This window comes from Ochlerotatus camptorhynchus, unplaced genomic scaffold (assembly GCF_037179485.1).
Source record: "Ochlerotatus camptorhynchus isolate MF236.1 unplaced genomic scaffold, CSIRO-AGI_Acam_v1.1 ptg000436l, whole genome shotgun sequence".
NCBI classification, from domain to species: Eukaryota; Metazoa; Arthropoda; class Insecta; order Diptera; family Culicidae; genus Ochlerotatus; species Ochlerotatus camptorhynchus.
In genome coordinates this window covers 133,865-157,226 of record NW_027040922.1, presented here as the reverse complement: position 1 = coordinate 157,226, position 23,362 = coordinate 133,865, and the positions used below count along the sequence as shown (strand labels likewise).

Below are 23,362 nucleotides of genomic sequence, written 5' to 3'. Positions count from 1 at the left end.
TCCAGATGAGTTAACGGAACTCAATGTTAAACAGACGGTTGACAAATCTAGCAAAATACGAACGCTAACACCATTCCTAGATCAAAATGGTACAATAAAATCAGAAACACGATATAAGGATGCAGAGTGCGTTCCTTATGCGGCTCGATATCCTTACATACTTCCAGCAAAGCATCATGTAGTTGATTTAATATTGAAAAATCAACATGAACAGTTTAAACATAAAAAAATGAAGGCTACGATAGCAGCAGTGCAACAAAAATATCATGTTATCCAAATAGATGCTGGAATGAAGAGGAAAATAAAAAAATGTCAACATTGTAAAAATGAAAATGCGAAGATAAATACCCCTAAAATGGCACCTCTACCTGAGTTTCGATTGCAACCGTTCGTGAAACCATTCACCCATACCGGAGTAGATTACTTTGGGCCGTACAATGTGTCCATCGGACGGAGAACAGAAAAACGATGGGGAGCATTGTTTACATGTATGACAACAAGGGCAGTATATCTTGAAATAGCCCATGATCTGTCTGCAGATGCATTTTTATTATGCTTGAACTCAGTGCAGAACAGACGAGGCAGAATAAAATTCCTTTATAGCGACAACGGTACTAATTTTGTAGGAGCTGACAATGAACTAAAAAAGATTCAGCACAGACTTGCGTCAAGAGGAATTGAATGGCATTTCAACCCTCCATCATCTCCACACTTTGGTGGAGCATGGGAAAGGTTGGTTCAAGAAGTTAAAAGTCTTTTACCAAATCAAACTATGCCAGAACACACATTCCGTGCGTTATTAACAGAAATCGAAAATATAATAAATAGTAGACCTTTGACGAAAATATCTTTAGATGCCACGGATGACGAACCACTCACTCCAAACCACTTCCTAATTGGTTGTGCCGGCGGTGCCGAACCATCATTGAATGATGTGTCGAAGGCAGAGGCCACTAGACAACAATGGAAGAAAGTGCAGTCTATGGCTAAAACTTACTGGGATAGGTGGTTACACGAATACCTTCCTTCATTAGCCAAAAGATCAAAATGGTCGGAAGCTGTGAAAAATGTAAAGGAAGGAGACATCGTTATGATTGCTGAAGATGATCAAAAGGCAAAGTGGAAAAAGGGAGTTGTTTTGAAAACACATGTAGGCAAGGATGGTCAGGTAAGATCGGCTGTTGTGAAAACAGCCTCTGGAGAATACACTCGACCAGTAGTCAAATTGGCTATTATGGATGTTGAGCCGCCAGGCGAAGCTTCTTCAAATGAAGACAATAAAAAAGAACAAGTAGCATCAAAACGGGTGTTGAAACACCAAGATGTTGAAACTGCCATTAAGAAAGATTGCTTTGTGGGAATGATACGCAAAGTAAATGACGAAACCTCGCAGGGATACGAATGTGGAAAACGAAGGCGTGTCGATATTGACAAAGTAAAGCAAATAGCTGCGGAAATTGCAACACCAAAACCCAAACCAAAGAAAATCATAAGGCCTGTCACATGGGCAAATTTTATGGTGGTTTTGTACTTAGCATTTGCAATTTTCGGAAGTGTATTATCCTTTGAAGGATCCGGATTAATTGCATATGACTGCGGCAACCCAGAAGTTAATTTAACAAGTTATTCGTTATTGGATGTAGCTTCATGCATTCCACCATCGAATAACTTATCAACTGTGGAGGTACAAATACAAGTATTACAAAGAAATGTTAAAAGTGAAATAAGAGTGTTCCAATGCAAGGTTATAATTAAACGAAGCATAAAACATTGTGGAATGCATTCTCATACTTCTGATTATGAGAGAGGTTACGAATACATTGTAAAGGAGTTTTCATCTGAAGAATGTCAACTCTCACATCAATTAGGAATTGTCAGACTAACGCATGACTATCGATTACGTGAATTAAAGCGGAACGCAACTACACGTGGAGAAGTCCTCATAACAGGATCTGTGTGGGGAAGTAATTGCAAAGGCGGGACGTACAGAACGCCTGTCTATACCTGGGTCGATGCCTTGGTATATTATGAGTATGAAATAACGCTACGTGATTATGTTGCTACCGTAGATTACGAAAACGACGCTATTTACTTAAAAAATAGTTTGGCCTGCACATACTCTCAAGGAAAATGTTTAGATTCAGAGGATGGCTACATCACATGGGACATAGCACTCAACAAGAAATGTGAAGAAACCGAATTTGAAATAATTTATGAGGGCCTGGTGAACAAAACCGAAAACAAAAACACTCGAAACCAGGGCAGTAATTCTAATGTTGTTTATAGCACCGTCTCTAAAACACATCTGTTTTCAATACGAGCTAGAGAACACACAAAGGTCTGTGGCCACTTGGGTTTTATGACCGATCACCCACGAATTATCATCGTTGAGGTTTTAGGTTTTAAGTCTCCTTTCAGCAAAAAATCAGGGACAGGAAAGAATTTTGATTTGTTTACTTATTTCAATTCCAAGATAACATTGGTTGAAAATTATATTGGACAAAGCATGGTTGAACTATATAACACAGTTATGACTGAAATATGCAAAATTGATAAAACACTAATGGAGACTAAATTAACTCTAGCACGCCTTAACCCAACAGAGTTTGTAAACAGTATCATCAAAAGATCTGGCTATACTGCAGTTGTAGCTGGTGAAGTTTTACATATTCTTGAATGCAAACCCGTATATGTAACACCCAGATCTGATGACAATTGTTATCAAGAAATACCCGTAGCTTATAATAATCAAACGATGTTCATCGCCCCAGTAACACGAACATTACAAAACAGAGGCACTCAAATAGATTGTACACCCCTGTTACCAGCTAAGTTTCAAATAGGTGGAAGATGGTATACGACCGACAGTCGCATCAGGGAAACCACTGCTCCTTTAAAACTTACTACGGATATACTAAATACTTGGTCGTACACACAACTCCCAAATTTAATGCAAAGCGGAGTATACGACGCAGAAAGCGTAATAAAGATGAGAAACTTGATATATGAACAAGGAGATAGACGAGTTGCGTCTAACGTATTACACAAAATCTTGATCGGTGAGCACCCAGAGTATCAAGGATTTCGTTTTGAGGCGCTCGTCTCAGACAAGTTTGTCGAAAATATAATTGGAAAATTTTGGGAGAAGTTGATGTCATGGTCTAATATGCTTGGTAACATAACATCCACGTTTATAGGAATATACATGATCAGTCGGATAATTAAATTCGTCATTGATACAATAATGCATGGGCGCATATTGTACGATATTTACGGTTTAGGTTGGCAATTGCTAGCTTCATTTTGGGACTCCCTAACAAGCTTCCTTTCTCATCGAAATGCAATGAAGAGAACGTCCCAACGAGAAAACAATATAGAATTCATTAATCAGGATGAAGCAACCGCACATGTAGACATGGGTGAGGCTAGTGCACCAACAATATACCCAATCTTACACTCGCGGAATAACGATCATATATAAGTAAACCTAGAAGGATTTACGGGCTCCGGAATGTTACCGCGAGGCAATTAATTTAAAACCAAAACCATAAGATAACCACATAGTTGCATCCCGTTTGCATAGCCCTAGCTGACGTTGATACCAAGGCCAAGAATATGAAATGAAAAGTAGGGCAAAAGGAGCGAGAGCTCGTTTTACATAATCTAACTGCAGTATTTACTTAGGAACGTTTCTGCGTTCAAGTAGGATAAACACGCCCACGCATGGCATGCTTGCGCATCTAGGTTACGTTTAGCTTTCCCTCTCTGTTTATCCTTAACGAAGGATATAATTATAATGTTTAAACGTTACAAATGTCTCATTCTTATTTGTAGAGCCATATCAGATCTGAGTTACAAAAAGAAATAAACTTACAAGATAACCCGAGAAATCCCAGATCTGAGAGGGCATAGTATATAAGATCCAAATAACACAAATTTACCCTTTCAAGGGCGATCGAAATCCTAGCTAATAGAATAGGCAAAATTAGGTCAAAAGTCCGGTATTGAAAGGGATATGTAAAACCCTGGACGAACCAAGTAAAAGTTTTACATAATTATAAGTTGCTAATGCAACACGTAGCTGTAAGATCACTTTGTACAATTTTGTTGAATAAAATTAAGTTTCGTAGGTTACTCCAGATTCTTCTCTTTTTTTGAATCCGAAAGAACTTTCGGCCTAGAAGTGAAAACTTCTCTCCTTAACCGGGGAAAAAAGTAGCTCCTAGAATCGAGAAACAGTGTCTGATCTGAAAGCGAAAGACTCTCCCTAACCGGAGAAGAAAGTAGCTTTTGGCGGCGACAGTAAAGCTTTGCTGTCATTTTGAAGTTGAGTGTTCTTTAGCTATCCTTAGTGAATAGTAAGACGTTACTTTTTTCCTATAATCCGTCCAATTTACATCGAAAGTATAAATTATATAATGCTTCTTCATTTCTTGGACAATTGCTTTCAGACGACATGGACATTAAATGGCCAAATCTCACACACAAACCTCGTCCCCAATAGCAAAAAGCGAATTTGTGCACGGTTCGCTACTGGGTCGCTAACCACGGTCAGGTTCTTACTTTATATACGGACGGACGATGAAAATGTATGTTTATAGATAATAAATAGATGATTAGTCAAATAAATGATTAATTAATCAATAAAAATCATGTTATTAATGATTAATTCAGGCAAATTAAGTACAGCCATTCGGTAAAAATTATACCGAACGCTATATTGCAAACTTCACCGATCATTCAGCAAAATTTACAGTCCTGGTCCGTACATTTTGACAGCTCCCAAAGTGAACAAAATTTACCGAACGGATTGTAAATTAAAAAAAATACCGAATAGATTACCGAATGTTCAGCTGTTCCATATTCGGTAAAAAATTACGGTATACTGTAAAAAATCTTAGTGTGTGTGTGGTTACACATGGCTTTTATGTGTACACATATTCAGTATGTGTTCGACACATAGATATCATTTGTTGATCACATTGCAAAAATCCATGTGTGGGACACATAAAAACAATCTTTGAAATTTTATCAGTGTGTGGAATTTCACATAGAAATTGGTCAATAAAAATGTGTGGAATGTTATTAGTGTAGGTATCCCGAAATCGGTAGGACTACCGATAAATCGGTAGGTCTAGTCACCCTGTTTCTGGTGTCCCGCTTACTAATCTTAATGTACACACAGCTGAACTCCCTGTGACTGAAAATTGCAACTTTGTAAGCATTTCTAATGTCAAACATTTTCATTTTTCAGCCACCTTTCTGAAGCTGTGCAAAAGTGATAGCAGACTAACGGGAAGACGCGTGTGGTTCCGTATTTTTCATTAAATTTCACCAGTTTGAATACGCTTATTCCTGTTAATTGTGCTGCATCGCATCGGCGGTCAAAATCCGCAAAGCAATGTCGAAAAGACGTATCGAAGTGATGGATCCCTTCATCAAAAAGCGGAGGTAAGATTGATGTCCATTGATCCTCGAGTTCATAGTATAGTTTATGCCAATATGGCGGCGCAAGCAACATTATTTATGCTGGCAATGCTTCAATACCCGATTTTTTCATTGTTTTGCAGGGAGGAAAAGGGAATGTACGATTCCGGAGCGTCTACGAGTGGCAACAGCAACTTGTTGTCATCTGGTGCCGCAGCTTCCAACGGGAAAGTGAATCAACTGAATGGAGTACCTTACACGCAGAATTACTTCAACTTATACAAAAAGCGCATCACACTGCCGGTATTTGAATATCGGACAGATTTCATGCGTCTATTATCCGAGCACCAGTGCATCGTGTTGGTCGGTGAAACTGGTTCCGGAAAGACAACGCAGATCCCGCAATGGTGTGTGGACTATGCCAGGGCAAGCGGATGCAAAGGGGTCGCTTGTACACAGCCCCGTCGAGTAGCGGCTATGTCGGTCGCTCAGCGAGTTTCTGAGGAAATGGACGTCATTCTGGGACAGGAAGTTGGCTACAGCATTCGTTTTGAGGACTGTTCCTCGGCGAAAACCATTTTGAAGTGAGTAATGTGGTTTTGTTTTGGTATTACTATTTCATTTCTCACTGTGGTTCAATTTCTAGATACATGACCGACGGTATGTTGCTGCGTGAAGGAATGAGTGATCCTATGCTGGAAACATACCAGGTGATTCTTCTTGACGAAGCCCATGAACGTACACTGGCAACGGATTTGCTCATGGGTGTCCTCAAGGAAGTGATTCGTCAGCGGAACGATTTGAAGTTGGTTATTATGTCTGCTACATTGGACGCGGGTAAATTTCAACAATATTTCGACAATGCACCGCTGATGAACGTTCCGGGACGAACACACCCGGTGGAAATTTTCTATACTCCGGAACCAGAAAGGGACTACCTAGAAGCTGCTATTCGTACGGTCATACAGATTCACATGTGTGAGGACGTCGAAGGTGACATTCTAATGTTCCTCACCGGTCAGGAGGAAATTGAAGAAGCTTGCAAACGAGTTAAGCGAGAAATCGATAATCTCGGACCGGAAGTCGGTGAACTGAAGTGCATTCCTTTGTATTCTTCGTTGCCTCCCAATATGCAGCAAAAGATTTTCGAAGCGGCACCACCCAAAAAGCCCAGTGGTGCAATTGGCAGAAAAGTGGTCATTTCCACAAACATTGCTGAAACATCACTCACTATTGATGGAGTTGTTTTCGTAATTGATCCGGGTTTCTCCAAGCAAAAGGTATACAACCCTCGTATCCGTGTGGAGAGTTTGCTGGTTTCACCGATTAGTAAAGCTTCAGCTCAGCAGCGCGCCGGTCGTGCTGGTCGTACAAGGCCAGGTAAATGTTTCCGGCTGTACACCGAAAAGGCATACAAAACAGAGATGCAGGATAACACTTATCCTGAAATTTTGAGATCAAACTTAGGTAACGAAGAAACTTGTCCCAGTGTTTTTGTAGCTTTCTAATTATTCCTTTCGTAAAATCAGGAACCGTTGTTTTACAGTTGAAAAAGCTTGGTATCGACGATTTGGTTCACTTCGATTTTATGGATCCACCGGCGCCGGAGACTCTGATGCGAGCGTTGGAACTTCTCAACTACTTGGCCGCCCTGGATGATGATGGTAACCTTACGGACTTAGGAGCAGTTATGGCAGAGTTCCCGCTGGATCCACAACTGGCAAAGATGCTAATCGCGAGCTGTCAACACAATTGTTCGAACGAGATCCTTTCAATCACAGCTATGCTGTCGGGTGAGATATACCACAAATCAATAATAGAGATCCCATTCACCCGATCCCTAGATTCCCACAGTCCCCCATGACCTTGTCCAAAGAATTATGAGTTAAGTACCTACGAATTGGAGAAGGGAGTTGCTACCATTATTTTGATGGAGCAGGATTGTTTTATTCTTGTTTGTTATTTGTTGGTTTTTCGGTATGCGACTTGAATCCTTTTACCATTGGATAATTGCTTTTGATGATAGGAAAGCTTGACATTTTGTAAATCCTGATATAGTTTGTCCAAACCTCCGCAAAATTGAATTTTGGATTGATTCAAGTCATATACGAAACCAACTAAACGATTGAAGTCTTAGGTTAAACCCAATGAACATGAATATGCCCAATGCAACTATATTTGATGGGACGCGCGCGGTTTTTCTTGCGGTGTGCCTCCCAAACCCTACTTGTGTTTAGTCCCGCAGTGTTTCGTACGCCCTAACGAGTTGAAAAAGGCCGCCGACGATGCCAAGAAGCGCTTTGCCCATTTGGATGGTGATCATCTCACGCTATTAAACGTATACCACGCTTTTAAACAGAGTGAGTCCTTCTGACAAGAACCCCCCGCAATCGATACATTACTTATCTTTCGCCTTAAATTTCCCACAGACAATGAAGACCCAAGCTGGTGTTACGATAACTTTATCAACTACCGTTCGCTTAAATCAGCCGATAATGTACGCCAGCAGTTGGCTCGGATAATGGATCGGTTTAATTTGAAACGTACAAGCACGGACTTCAACACCACCAACTACTATTTCAACATTCGAAAAGCTTTGGTGGAAGGTTTCTTCATGCAAGTAAGTTAGAATTCTTTTATTGGTAGTAGTTATTTGGATGGCGCTGGCAAACACAGTGTCGGTTATACCAAAGATTAGCCTGCCGTTTATTTTACATACTTTTCTCAATCATACATCTCTCGGGACTTTTCAGCTTTACGTCATTTAGTAACGGTTTTGATGCAACCGCAATTTCTCAAGAACTCCATGCTCGACTAGGTCTACACGCTTACTCGCAACGAATCAAAATTAAGTCGAACGTACTCGTTTCAGCGGCAAGTATGGCTACTCAAAATTGGGTAAACGCATCTTTACTCACTTTTGAGTAAACGGCGTTCCTACGCAAACTGAGCAAATCCTACTCAGCGTTATTTTGATGCCGGGAGGATGTGTGATTATTATTATGATTATTATTGGCAATATTTGCAATTTGCTGCTCCGGATGCATTCTTCTGGAGCTTGGAACCATCTAAAGACGTTTCCGGAAGCAATTCATACTTCTTACCTGTGTGCATTTCCGCCGGTTTTTCGCAAAAAAAAAATACCTTTATTTGAGCATTTTCTATGGCACGGCAGGCATGTTTTTTTAAAGTCCCGGCTGTTGCTGATTGAGTGGCTTTTACTCACTTTGACGTTTCTCGTTTACTCAATTTTTGACAATTCCATACATCGGATAACAGTGAGTAGGATCGACTCACCCAGTGAGTCGCTTAAAAATAGCGTGTATGCACCGCTCTTTAGCTCAGTTAGCCGGCGTTGCTAGTTCTCTACACTTTCTCTGCAGCTCCGACGGTATTTGAGCGACTGCTCTGTATGTGTGTGTGTTTTTATGGTAATGTTTAGAAAGCTTCGACCCTGTAGGGTAGTGGGCACGGTGGTCGTTATTTTACCCAGCAAGGTCTACACTAATCACTGTAAAAAAAATGGCTGCTACTTTTTGCTATTGACTAATTGACATTTTTATGCATCACTTTTTTGAGACATTTATGTTAATAACTTTATAATAAAGCATGCTACATAAAATAATGGGTATTTATTGGATGAGTCAAACCATTTTGATAATAATCATAGTATAAAACTTATACATTTGACGTATATAGGTGAAAAAAAGAAAAAAACGCAATTTTAGAGGTTAGTTTTCCTAATTGCCCGATATCTCGCTTAATGTGAGTCATAGAGTTTCGATGTCTTCGCCAACATTTCTCAACACTTCAAATTACACAACTGCCGTAAAAACCATTCGGCTAGAATGCTCCGTTCAAAAGATAGACTCGAGCGCCACCTATGTGGCGTGAACTAATATGAAACTTTCAAAAGATGGCGCTTTCAATATTGAGCAACTTTGTAGAACATTATATCGCTGTAGAAAGCAAACCAACGGCGCTAGAGGTTTTGGCCACCCGAATGGCTTCGCTGCCCCACTGTGCGCCTGTAGCACTTGCTGTTCTCCGCAAGGGTGATGCCAATAGGGATCATTTCGGTGATAACGCATACTGCTTCCGACGAAATGGTTCTGTACGCACTCACGACTCGCATGGCCATGAGCCGGACCGTTCTACTCAGTTTTTCTTCGTTACCAGCACTGCAACCTAGGCTGGATCTCAGTATCGACGACGACACACTGGCCAGAAAACGTCTCTTGCTACTGCTGTTCTCGTCCTCCGTACTGCCACAATATTCCGTTGGCCGATGTCATATTACATCGGCTTATGGTCGCTATGGATATATCCTTTTTGCCACCAGCGACGGACTGCAGAAAGTGACGTCTATAATGGATTAACGGCCATCTCTGCGAAAAGTGCTGCTGGTGCCTTAATTGGACAGCGTAACTTTCAGCTTTGCCAGAGTTTCCAGTAGACTGTGCTCCAGTAGACTTGTGTTGGAACATCTGCTTCGCCACTCCACTGTTCAAGCATTGAAGTCTTCTCCGATGACTACCGGTCTTCGTCTGATCAGCTCTTCGGTAAGTCCATCCAGCATCTCGCAATGATGGAGGTTTATATCGGTTACCTCCATTACTGTTGGCCTGCCATCGCTTTTTTGTATGCTACGCATTTGCAGCCTCCCGTCGCTGTTGAAGTCCTGTTCTCCGCTGATGAATCGTCGCTGTTGTAGTCAGATTCCTCGACTTCCACGTTGTTAACCTTTCACCTTGGGTACCCGGGCTGATGGAAAGTTGCGTCTATCCGGTGGTTCAACTTGACCAGTTGTTGGAGGTCTTTCACGTCGACGATGGATAGCTTCGAGCGATAGTGCTGTCTCGTGTTGTCCCAGATCAATTCGAACTTCCTAAGATGGGCTCTTCGGATTCAACCCTACGACATCGAACTCGAGTACCGAAAAGGGAAGAACAACATCACCCCAGATTGCCTGTCCAGATCGATCGAGATGATCAGATTCGTCCAGCCAGATCCGTAGTACGAGGAATTAGCACCGAAGTGTTCCAGCCGACAGAACGACCAACCGGTGAACACTCGTGTTTATTTCAGTTACCATGTGGACGTCATTTGTGATTAGCTCCGGTCCCTTCCAAATTGTATCATTATTTATGTACGGTCCTTATATTTGAAATGACGTTTCACATTCATCTAGTGATGGTCGATTTTCATTCAAATAATCGATTGATCGATTAACGAATCGAAAAGTAAAATATTTGTAATCGGTCATATCATGCCGATATAAGCATTAACTTCTCCAGAGGAACATCACCGATCGTTCCAAACATGTGCTGCACTCTCATTGGTAATTAAAAAAATGGGACATCTCTAGTTTTGGTGTGATTGTTTTGATAAAAAAGTGCGCAAAATTTAATTTACTACCGAGGGGGTAGCAAAACCACAAAATTATTCATTGAATGAAGGGGACCGTGAAAGAGGACTTTAAAATAGAAAGTTTTTCTTCTGACAGTTTCATCTTAGTATTCTTCTTTGGAACGACCCTCGTTTCTCGTGGAAGCAATTTCCAATGCAATCGGAAAGAACCTCGACAAAGCCCACTTCGGTTTTGAGAAGACCCTAGCATACAATAACCGCTAGTGAGGCCGCTGTTCATTCAACCGTTACCCTTTTTTGATCCGCGCAAGCGCCGGTAACGCCAAACAGCTTGTTTTTGACGTAGACTACGTCTTACGGGAAGGTACTGGGGGTAAATCGAAAATCTAAAATTGCGACCGTCACGAAAAGGTGTAATTTTTTTAACGCTATAAGCTTTGTCATTTAAAGATGAAATTAAAATCCGAATACACCAATCGATAGGAAATACCTTTCGTAAGCTGTTGCAATAAACTTTTTTTTTCAATTTTTTCATAAAAAACTGTTTTAAAAATGGACAAATAAAAAGTGATAATTTTATCACTGTTTTCATGAAATAAACGTTCTCCCCAAACCCAGTCCTCATAATCAAGTACAATTTGGTTGCACATCGTGCAGCTTGAATCAGAAAAGTTATAAAACAGCGCTGCAAATGTGCCTCAACTCATTTTCGCTTCGGACGGCGGGTAAGTAGGTAGCAGCAGCAACAGCAGAAGCAGTATAGGAAGGCGGTTCCTGTCAAGCGCGCAGTGTTCGAGTTTTGCACCGCGTACTTTGCGCGTCGTTCCCGTCAAGATCATTGGCTGCTGGTAGCGGCGTCGCCTCGATGGCGCAAGCGCTCCTTGCTTGAATGATAACTACATATCTCGATTACTTTTCGGAAGGACATATCAGCTTTTGTAAACAACGCATTTTATCGTCGGTTTGGCATAACTAATAGCTCGCCCCACATACTAACACCGCTAACAAGTTGGGAAAATTTTCCCCTATATGATTGTACTACTACTTTCTTACCTGACTTATAACGAATATTTATACGTTGTATCCGCGGGAGCACCAAATCGAAAAAAAAAATGAAAATGAGGTGTTTTACCTCGCATAGTTCATACCCCTGAATAGTACGTATATATTTACTCTCGAATAGAACGTATATACGTTTTATTCAAAGTGACCATTTTGGAGTGTGATTTTCTTTTCAGGTTAATGCAAATTGAAAAATGTATTTTTTTTAAAATGTTGCTTTATTGGACGATCAAACTGAAAAATAACCTTAAAAATCGGTAATGATTTAGAACTTAACAAATCGGTAATGGTTAAAACTTGACAAAAAAGTTGAACGATAACATAGTAAAAACCATTTGACGGTTTCATGGATTTTACTCCTCAACAAACGCCATGAAGTGTTTTCCTGATTTGATTATGGAAAACGATTCCATTGGGTTACTTTCAGGCTCATATAGTGTTCTCTCTACTATAAATCCTTCCAAGCTACACTCAATCAACATTATCTTCACGCTGAGAAGCTCAGCAGTTGCAGCAATTTCGGCCCCAGATTTAATTTTTCCACTTAGCAACTCAGATTTGTCTGACTTGTCCGTGACCAGAAATAGCCATTGGTTTTGAACATAATCACAAACCTTGGGGATAAAATCTTTGCTCCATTGATCAAATGATCTATGTTCCTTTGTAAGCTTATGTACGCATTCGTAAAATCCGGTTTCAACCTTGAGAGGGAAAAAGTTAGGAATACAATCTGGTTCCTCACCCGACTGGTGCATCAGTTTGGAATAGCGATCAAGCCAATCATTTTGATCGAACTCATCAGACATCAATGCTTTCAACGGTGGATGCAAAACCTGTTTGTCAAGCTTACCTGAATAAATTCCACAGACTTCTTAATCAAATCTTTGTGATCCTGTTTCGCCCAGTTCCAAACCCATTTAGTGGCCATCAAATGCGATGAAACCTTGATATTGCCACGGTTCGTGCGAACTTGGTAGGATCCGAAAGAGCGGTTTTAATGTACGATTCAGAATAGGTTGTTTGAAAACTTTTGTTGATGGACACATCCAGTGGCTGAAGGAGCGGAGTCATCCCTGGTGGAACAATAACGATAAAAACGTTCTTGCGTTCGTATTTGGCTTTCATCTCCTGCGCGACGTTGATATGAGGTCCATAGCTGTCCACAATCAGCAGTGTAGGCTGTCTCAAAAGTGTGGTTTGGTGACGTTTCAGTACAATCTTCTCCATGTACTCTTTGAAAATTTGTACCGACCACAGACCAGTTTGATTCTCGGCAACCATAAAATGCTCATCGTGAAGCGGAAGCTTCTTCAGATCAGGAAACAGGCAATGTTGTGTTAGCATCTCTCCAGCAGCGTTTACAGTGAACGTAGCCGTGAACGTGAACTTCTTGTGAGTTGAAGCAGCTTTACGAAGTAGTACACTTGTGCTCCCTTTAGTTGTAATGGTGGAACTTTGCTCTGATTGGTAGTACCGGGGAACCTGTTCCATGTTCAGAATATTCTGAGGCATGACTCCCTTATCGTTGATGATGGCACAGATCTCGTCGAAAAACTTGTTCGTTTTTTCCAGGGCGTTCTCCGGAAGAACTCTTGTAGTTGTTTCACAGCGACTTACTAAATTTTGCCGCCGCTTGAATCTGTCAAGCCAGCCGTGACTAATATTAAATCCTTGAACGTTGAGATCTGTGGCCAAGTTTGATGCTAGCGCCTGTAAAATATAAATGGACAAAAATATTCATCAGAACTATTGAAATGTTGTTAACAACAAAAGTACAGAAACTTACCAAAATAAAGCGGTCTGTAACATGAATACCACTTTTGTTACACTGTTTGATCCAGGTTATTTAGGCGATCCTCGAGTACAGGGAACAAAGGTTTTTGTCCTCCACCGGGTAGACGACGGCGTCTTTTTGACGATCGCGATCTGTCGTTCACTACAGCCTCCATCTGATTTTTCCGTTTGATCCATCCTTGAAGCGTTGATGCCGAAATATCGTATTTCAGAGCGAGAGATTTAATACCCTTGCCATTGACGCCCCTCTCGTATTCTGAAAGTAGTTGCAGCTTCTTCTGAATTGTAAAACACTTTCGTTTCTTTTGGGCTTCTATTCCGATGGCCAGCTCATCCGAATGAAATCCGCAATCTGCATCCGGTTCGGCAAAATTCTCAACTTCCCCAGCATAGAGAGGGTCCAGAAATAGCTCCTCCTCCTCGTCCTCCATCTCATCGAGGTAATCTTCTACCATTTCGAAGCTGCTATCTGCTTCCGACTGTGGCTGTTCAGTCGCTTCAACGGACTCGAAAACAATTTCCGCCTCAAACATGGTGCCGCAATGGAGAATGCTTTAAAATTAAAGTATTTTCAGTAGTATTCACAATTTTTTCATGACATTCATTATGTTACCTGTATTACCACAAATATTTTTGTTTAAGTTGAATTTTTGAAGCTGCTAAGGACCGATCGTGAACTTTTTACTTCATCTCACTTCGAAGATTTCGCGGTTTTTTTTTTGTAATTCTTCGCAAAAAATTGCAGCTGTCAAATACCCGACTAAAAATTCACTTCAGCTGGTTTTTCTTCGAATAAACCGAATATACGTAGTAAACGAATAAAGAGGTATAGTATACGTTCTATAACATTAATACGTATCATCATTATGAGTCAGGTAAGACAGTAGCATGCGTGGGCGAGCTACCAGTTACGCCAAATCGACGATCAAATGCGTTGTTTGCAAAAGCTGATACGTTCCTTCGAAAAAGTAATCGAGAAATACTTCTTGGGCTGTGTACCAATTAATCATTTTGTCAAGCTTCTGCATTCATGTTCCATCAGATGTCACTGCTGTTGTTTCCGGTGACATCTATCGGAAACTACACACAATCTGTTTTCCTATAATTGTTCACAGAGGACACTGCAGTGCAAAACATGTCTGGTACCTCTATATATCCATTTAGATTAATATTCGATGTCCCTCCTTTTTTACACATTCTGCACACAAAATAGCTCACCCCTCACAGAATTTCTCGCCGATTTTTATGTATGGGGCGGGACATAAAGTATCTTTTGCGAATAATATGTAAAAAATGAGGGACTTCAAATGTTAAAGTAAATGCGTATATAGAGATACCAGACATGTTTTGTGGTGTCAGGTACTCTATTTTGTAATCTGTGAAAGGGAAATGACAAATCAAGTGTCATCAAAATACATGGCATGTTGAGAGATTGAGGTCGTGAGAGCAAATTTTCTCTCTCAAATTTGAATTTGTTGGCTCTCTGGGGACTGGTAGTAATGCAGGTAAAACTGTATTCGGAAAAATCGTTTTTTTTTTAGTTGTAGCTTGTTTAACAATATTTCCGGGAAAAAAGTGAACGACAAAGTCCCTGACTAATTTCTTTAGATTGTCGTTCACTTTTTTTTGAACTTACTGAATATGCACCGAAAGCGAATTATTCCCACTCCTCTCAATTTCTATATGGGGATTTTCATCACTTCCTACCAGCGGAACAGCGCCATCTCTGTGGAAAGTGGTCGGACGAAATGATTAATTCAAGTTGAACATTGCATTAGGTCCTAAGTAACACTGACAAGATTCTCTTCGTCGACTTTCTCCTTGAATCCACTCGGCCCAGGTATTTTCAGCACACGTATCGATAAAAGAAGTTTTTATCTAGCATCTAATACGACAAACACAACAAGAAACGATTCTGTGCTCAAGTTATTAAGGCTGTGTTCCATTTGATGAATTTTGACTTAAATTTGACAGATGGAAAATTTACAAATAAACCTGCTATTCCAGCAGACTTATTTCTGACAGACATGGAATCAATTTGACAGACGCTCGAAAATCGGCCGATGTACAACAGAGGGATTTTCGACCATCTTAATTTATTTTCGAATTGTCAAATCTAAGTGAAAATTTTACAAATGGAACACAGCCTTAGTTTTTTTTTATTTATTTAATCGGTAGATAAAATATGTACCGAGAACTTATTCGAGGGATTCATGGTTAATTGATATCATCTCGATCAACTATGAAATGTTGCAAATCCGCTTTTGTGTGTGCATTTATTTTTAGCGTTTTGAAGTTGAATCGCTGAGGATCAATCTCATTACCATAGAAAAATTTCAAGAGTAAAGATATCAGCTCTCACAAAACTTATAACAAAGAAACTGGAACTTCACGTTTGTTGCAGTCCAGTACACAAGGAGTTTCAATTTCATGAGTGATGTCACAACCGTCCAAGATTTGTGTCCTAGAAATCTTGAAGTGATAGGGAATATCAGCCATCATGACGGTCATTTTTGGACGCTTCAATGAATCACTTGAAGAAAGCCTTACTCATATCTGATTGTAATTTAGGAACCAAATGAAATAGAATATGTATTCGCATTTTTATGAGGTCCTGAAATTAACCAAGTTTTACTAAGTAGAAAATCTAAAATATGTACATAGGACTGAAATCATAGGTTCCTTCTACTGTATTTTAAATCAATATCTAGAAAAAATGCACGAGAATTTCACTACACAGCTTAACGTAGTCTACGCCAACCCTGCGGTCGTGTCTTGTACACAACCCCACCAATTTTTTTTTTAATTGATAAAACATGTTTGAAGTTTTCGGGAGCCTTGATTGACAGTGATGATTGATACATATTAAAAGAAGAAGCAAAAATATTTTATTTACGATTCGTTGAACCTTAATGGTTTAGGAAGCATCCGTAGCAATTACGTTGCTTATTTTTGATCAATTTTAAACCAATGTAGAGAAGAGAGTCGTAGCATGCATGCTATACCAAATACATGACCGGTTACAACTTCTGAAGCGGTTTCCGGTTGTATAAAAAATGGGAAATACTGTCAAATTCCCTTCATATAGGTATTTTCGGAATCGGGATGACCTGTATAGACCGGAAATCGATGTTCGACACCATCTTGAAATCCAATATGGCAGCTTTTGGTTATTTAAAATCTGGGAAATAGTGTCAAATACCCTTGAATATTCGGAATCGGGATGACGTATAGAGCCCGGAAATCGATGTCTGACGCCATCTTGTTTCCGGTTGCAGAAAACTGGAAAATACTGTTAAATACCCTTCAATATGGTTGTTTTCGGAATCGGGATGACGTATAGAGACTGGAAATCGATCCATGATGGTGGCTTCCGGATATAGCAAAACTGGGAAATACTTTCAAGTACCCTTCAATATGGGTTTTTTTTAAATCGTGGTGACGCATGGAGATCGTCACTCCGATTCCGAAAGTACCCATATTGAAGGGTATTTGACAGTATTTCCCAATTTTCTGCAACCGGAAGCCATCATCTTGGATTTCAATATGGCCCAATTCCGAAAATACCCATATTGAAGGGTATATGACAGTATTTACCAGTTTTTATATAATAAGAAGCCGCCATCTTGGATTTGGCGTCAAATAGCGATTTCCGGTCTCCATACGGATCGCAGTAGGCCGCGCTTGAAAGCTGACGTCTTTTTCTATTGCTGCGTATTTTTCGTAAGCGAATTAAACAATGTTGGCTTTTAATTTGTTAATTTGTGTGCTAAAATTTAGTTGCAAGTGTTATGTTAAGTTATCATTTAGTGATATATCGTGTTTTGCCTGTGTTTGCTGGTACAATTTGGATCTTTTAAACGGAAAAGGGACAAATGGTACAAAAAGTTTTGTAGATCTAATAATGACAATCATTGGACTCAATTAAACAATCGCGCGTAATAAGTATTCACAATCGATAAAGAAAACTCGTTGTGAATATGTTCAAAGGAAGATTGATCTGCATCAAAACAACAGCAAAGAGTTATGGAAAATTTTGAAATCTTTATTAAAACCTAGTAATTGCAAACCGCGGTCCATAACTTTTAATGGCACATTAGAACAGTCAGAACAAGTAATTGCATCTAAGTTTAATGATTATTTCGTAGACAGTGTTTCATTGATTAATCAATCTATTGAATTGGTCGATGAACCTGACGAAATAAAACAGCCAGTTAATAGTAGTTGCAGATTTGAAGTTTTTCACCCAATTACATTAGATGAACTTAGAGTTATTTGTTTTTCATTAGGAAAATCGGCTGGAGTAGATAATGTTAATGCTAGAGTTATTCAAGATTGCTTTCATGTCATTGGCCACATCTTTCTGGACCTTATTAATGAATCATTGCAGAATGGACATGTGCCACAAATTTGGAAGGAATCCTTAGTGATTCCTATTCAAAAAGTTGGTGGAACGATTAAAGCCGAAGAGTTTCGTCCCATCAACATGTTGCACACATTAGAGAAAATCTTAGAACTTGTTGTTAAAGGCCAGCTGTTGGAGTATTTGAATAGCAACTCTTTGTTGATACCAGAACAATCGGGATATCGGGAAGGTCATTCTTGTGAAACTGCATTGAATTTGGTGTTAGCAAAGTGGAAAGACAACTTGGAGCGTAAAGATACGATTGTTGCTGTTTTTTTGGATCTGAAACGCGCTTTTGAAACAATTTCTAGGCCCTTACTGTTAAGTACAATCAAGCGCTTTGGAATTACGAGTACTGCATATAAATGGTTTGAAAGCTATTTGTCTGACAGAACTCAACGGACTGTTTTTAATGATTCTGTTTCCAGTCCCGTGGGGAACAACCTTGGAGTGCCCCAGGGAAGTGTATTAGGGACCCTTTTATTTATTATGTATATTAATGACTTGCGACGTGTTTTACGGTTTTGCGACATTAACCTTTTTGCAGATGATACTGTGTTATTCATTGCAGCTAAGGATTTAGAAGTTGCCGTCTCACACTTGAATGAAGATTTGCAGTATCTAAGTAGATGGTTGAAGTGTAAGCAGTTAAAATTGAATACAAGTAAAACTAAATTTATGGTAATTTCACGGAATCGATTAAATGAGAACGTCTCTGTTGTAATTGATGATGAGAATATTGATCGCGTTCAGGAGATTAAATATCTTGGCGTGATTATTGATGACAAACTTAAGTTCAACTCTCACATTGACAATGTCATCAAGAAAATTGCCAAGAAGTATGGAATTCTATGTCGATTGAAAAACGATTTAACTATTGCCAGTAAAATACAGCTATACAAATCAATCATCTCTCCTCATGTAGACTTTTGCCCATCCATTTTATTTCTGTCGAATGCAACACAAATATCGAGATTACAGCGCTTGCAGAATAAAATAATGCGTTTGATTTTGAGATGTAATAGATTCACTTCCTCAACTTTGATGTTAGACGCCTTACAATGGTTGTCGGTGAAGCAAAGAATTGTATATTTGACTATGGTGTTCAATTTTTAAGTTGTTAACGGTTTGCTGCCTCGATATTTGTGTGATCGAATTGAAAGAGGAAGTGACTATCATAGATATAATATTAGAAACGCGGATGAAATAAGAACACCACATTTCTTGACTTGTGCTTCACAGAATTCATTATTTTTTAAAGGAATAAATGTTTTCAATTCGATGCCTAGACACATTAAACGTTCAACAACATTAGCAGAATTTAAGAGACATTGCATTTCACACGTTAAAACTGTCTTTTGAACAGTTATCCAGTGATTTTTTTTATGAATTGACAAATTATGTATCTTGACGAAGTTATTTTTAACGGATTACTTTGTATGGATAGCTGTTATAACGACTTTTTAATAATTATTGTAGCACTGCAAAAACTATTTTGTTCGCCACGATGGTGATGATGGATTTTTGATATATGATTTAATAGTAGTAGTAAAAAAAAATAGTAGTCTACAAAGGTTTGAGCCTCGCGCGCGTATTACGGATATAGAGGACTGAATTTAACATTTGATAAAAAAAAAATGCAATTTTGAAGCTTATTTGGAAGATACCTTGAGTTAGTAGTAAGTTTTCTGGCAAATGTTGGGGGTTCGTGAGCATTCCTGACATTGCTGAAAATTATGATAGCATCAGATTGCGGGGTTACTAGTGTAATAGGATGCTTTGTTGATTGTTCATTAACTCTTGATTGCTTGTAATACTTATGAATATTTTAGGTGGACAAAAAGGCGAACTAAGAGGTGGACGCCTGAGCTTTCAACATTTATATCGCTGTGAAGCAACTGTAAACTCTAGAGGGAATTTATATCTGTAACTGAAACCAGTTCGATTTTGTTTGCCAACCTGGTTAAAATGTCATATTTAATTATCTTAAAGATAAATCGTCCAGCTCAAACCTTTGTAGGGGTAAGAGGTGGGACCATCATCATCATCATCATCATCATCAAGTGGCTCGGTTGACCTTGAATCTAACCTCCAAAATATACAATGCAGCTTCAGTTCCATTGTTCGGTGTCGATTTTTATTGCCTTCCGGGAACCCCGTTCTCCGAGTTGGGATGCTACACTTTCGGTCCAAGATCGGCCCACTTGGTGAATTAGCCCAGAAACGTGTTGATAATGTGTCCGTCGCGAGTTTTGGTGGTGATTCGGTGGCCGACGTTGCCGTGAATCAGCAAGATTTCCGCTTGCAAAAGGGCTCGGTTGCTGGTCTCTCGCTGGTGTCGGAGATTGCGAGCAATATGAAAGACTGGACGGGTGGCAGTTAGTGGCCGCGAACTGTTCCTGGGGAAAGCACTAGACACAAACCTCCTTCCAGATGACCATGACAATGCAAGAAAATTTGTGTTCGTTAAAGGAAGTATTACCATAGAGGTAACTCTAAGACCAGAAGGTCCCGAAGAAACGAGCTCAACTTTTTGGCTCAGCTCTGGTACTCTCTTCGGTCCCAAGCTAATCGATTCACCCCTCGAAACATAGGAAAAACTAATAACCCCTCATGTTATCTGTCAAACTTTCATAGCGTATCAAAACAAACATTGCGTAGTACTAGAATTTCGACTAGAATGGGGAACGTTAATCGTTTGCTTGGGACCAATAGGCTAGTCAAGTAGTGAGCCAATTTAAAATCGTTAGTTTCGTATTGATTGTTGGTATTACGACAAAGGTGCATCACGAAATTAGATGCAAAGCTTAGAGAAAATCAAAATTACGGAACTCATGGATTGGAGGATCAAATTAAAATGGTGAGCCCAGTCCAAATACATTTTACAATAAAAAAAAAAACGTAAGCTAAATACGAGCCAGGTTTGAAAAGAATATTTTCGATCCTGGAAGCGTGTATGTAATACCAATATTCATTTGATAACGGTGATGCATACATGCGGGGCTTATTGTAAGTGAAAGTAACCTCGGAATGGGCGTGACTCTCCAGACATTCTGAAATGGGTGGCTGGATCTACAATAGAGCTATGACTTTCTAACTCATGGACTAAAGCTGTCTACAATGACCATAAATGCGACATTGTAGAGAGAGTTCTTCCATAATAACACTGCCGGCCAGTGGGGGTTAGATGGAATACAAACACACACACACACACACACACACACACACACACACACACACACACACACACACACACACACACACACACACACACACACACACACACACACACACACACACACACACACACACACACACACACTAACATCGATTTCCGGCCTCCATACGTCATCCCGATTCCAAAAAATATTGAAAAGTATTTGACAGTATTTCCCAGTTTTTAAATAACTGGAAACCGGCATATTAGATTTCAAGATGGTATCGGTCATCGATTTCCGTACTCTAGGCTTCATCCCAAATTCAAAAATACCCATATTGACGGGTATTTGTCAGACTCAAAATTAATTCCCGTTCCTTAGCTACCAATATTGTCAATGAAAATATGTGACAAATATGTGCACACGGTTCAGATCTAGTGAATCAAAGAAAAAATCTAGCTCACCCCGGCTATCGGTTTTCAAGCTGCGGTTCTATACATCAACTCGAAAACCGGCGGTCGGTTTTGATTTTGAACACCGCATACACGAAAACTCAACCAAACCAGGTAACACTCTTGCATAAACACAGGAGTATTTATCAAACCAGGTTTAGATGCCCATCACTGAATGAAAGACGACTGTGTTCATACGGAAATTGTCATGCGGTGAACATGATGCGAACAAAAAGTTCACTTTCCCATAGTACTTCAATATAAACTTCCAAGAGCTAGTGCAGTATGAGTTTGCATCCAAGTGAGTTCAAAATTTGGGAGGATTATCAGCACCTGATTTGAAATCGATTTAGCTTGGTGGAGGAAAACCGATATTTTGAACCACAGTCCTACTATCAAGGAAGTCACCGTTGATCTTCTTACTCTACATCAAAGACGTGAATTTGGTCATCGAAGGCCCACGAGATGATCTTCAAATCTACTTTCGTATCCGCTCGATTGATGACTATCACTTCCTACAACGTCAGCTGTAGCTTTTGCCAGCTGGTTTAATTTGAACCGAATTGTGGTTAATCCTACGAAGTGTTCAGTGACCAGCAACACATCTCGTACATTGTCGACAAGGCGTGTTCTGTGGTTTGGAACTCAAACTACAACAATGGTGCTGAGGGAGTTGAGTGTGTTTTCTTCCTTTTGCTCTACAGAAACTGCCTTGGAAAGACCCGTTTCATCTGCCCCGAGATACGTCGAAGGCTCTGTTCATTGCGGACACCTTACAGGGCAGAATAGAATGTTCTGCAATTTTGAGTAGGTGCCTATCTATCACTATTGTGATTTGAATCGGCATACAAATTGATCATATTGAGGGAGACCAGGAAGACCCTTGAGTTGGATGAGGATTAATGAGCTTAATTTGAAGCGGTGCTTTTACCTCTTCGATGCTTATTATGTCGGGTACCCATCATGGTTTCGTTCGATACAATATTCTTGCATAGAAAGCCATCACCATCTAAACCTATTCTTTCCGCTCTACATTTCAGGTAGCATATTTGGAGCAAACAAAGCACTATGTAACGATTAAGGATAATCAGATAGTGCAATTGCATCCATCAACTTGCCTAGGTCACAGGCCGAATTGGGTCATGTACAACGAATTTGTGCTGACCACTAAGAATTACATTCGAACCGTCACTGATGTAAAACGTAAGTATTCCCTACTGATTTGATTTAAACTGTGAGTGCAGCGCTTACAACTTTCCTTTCTTTTTTACTTTTCAGCGGAATGGTTACTGACAATTGCACCACAATATTACGACCTGAATAATTTCCCAGAGTGCGAGGCTAAACGTCAACTGGAGTTCATAAACACAAAACTTGAATCAAAGCAGTATCAACAAGGATTTTAGATAATAGTTTTCTGAATTACATCTGATGTACCTTTGCACTTTTTTTTTATCCGGTTCATTTGTTTAGATTCCCCACTTTCCAATAGTTGTGATTCTACAATAAAGTGAAGAGTCCGAAATAAAATTAAAAATGTCAAACCAGCGATATGGACAAAGCTAATCAGCTACGTAAGAATATGTGCTGTAAATCCACTGAATTACTACTGAAAATAAACGTACCACCTTCTATGACAAGCTGTGCTTGAAAAGGGAATTCTCTAACCAGAAAATATCACATTCTGCTTTAAA

General features: G+C 39.7%; 1 protein-coding gene across 1 annotated transcript; it reads left to right on the top strand.

Moving 5' to 3' along the window:
- The first annotated feature begins 5,266 nt into the window (after positions 1-5,266).
- Dhx15 (DEAH-box helicase 15) lies at positions 5,267-23,308 on the top strand. Its single transcript, XM_065234719.1, has 8 exons — positions 5,267-5,451; positions 5,571-6,011; positions 6,074-6,894; positions 6,957-7,220; positions 7,665-7,787; positions 7,857-8,047; positions 22,709-22,871; positions 22,947-23,308. The coding sequence occupies exons 1-8, from the start codon at positions 5,402-5,404 to the stop codon at positions 23,072-23,074; spliced, it is 2,181 nt and encodes a 726-aa protein (XP_065090791.1). The 5' UTR covers positions 5,267-5,401; the 3' UTR covers positions 23,075-23,308.
- Positions 23,309-23,362: the final 54 nt, after the last annotated feature.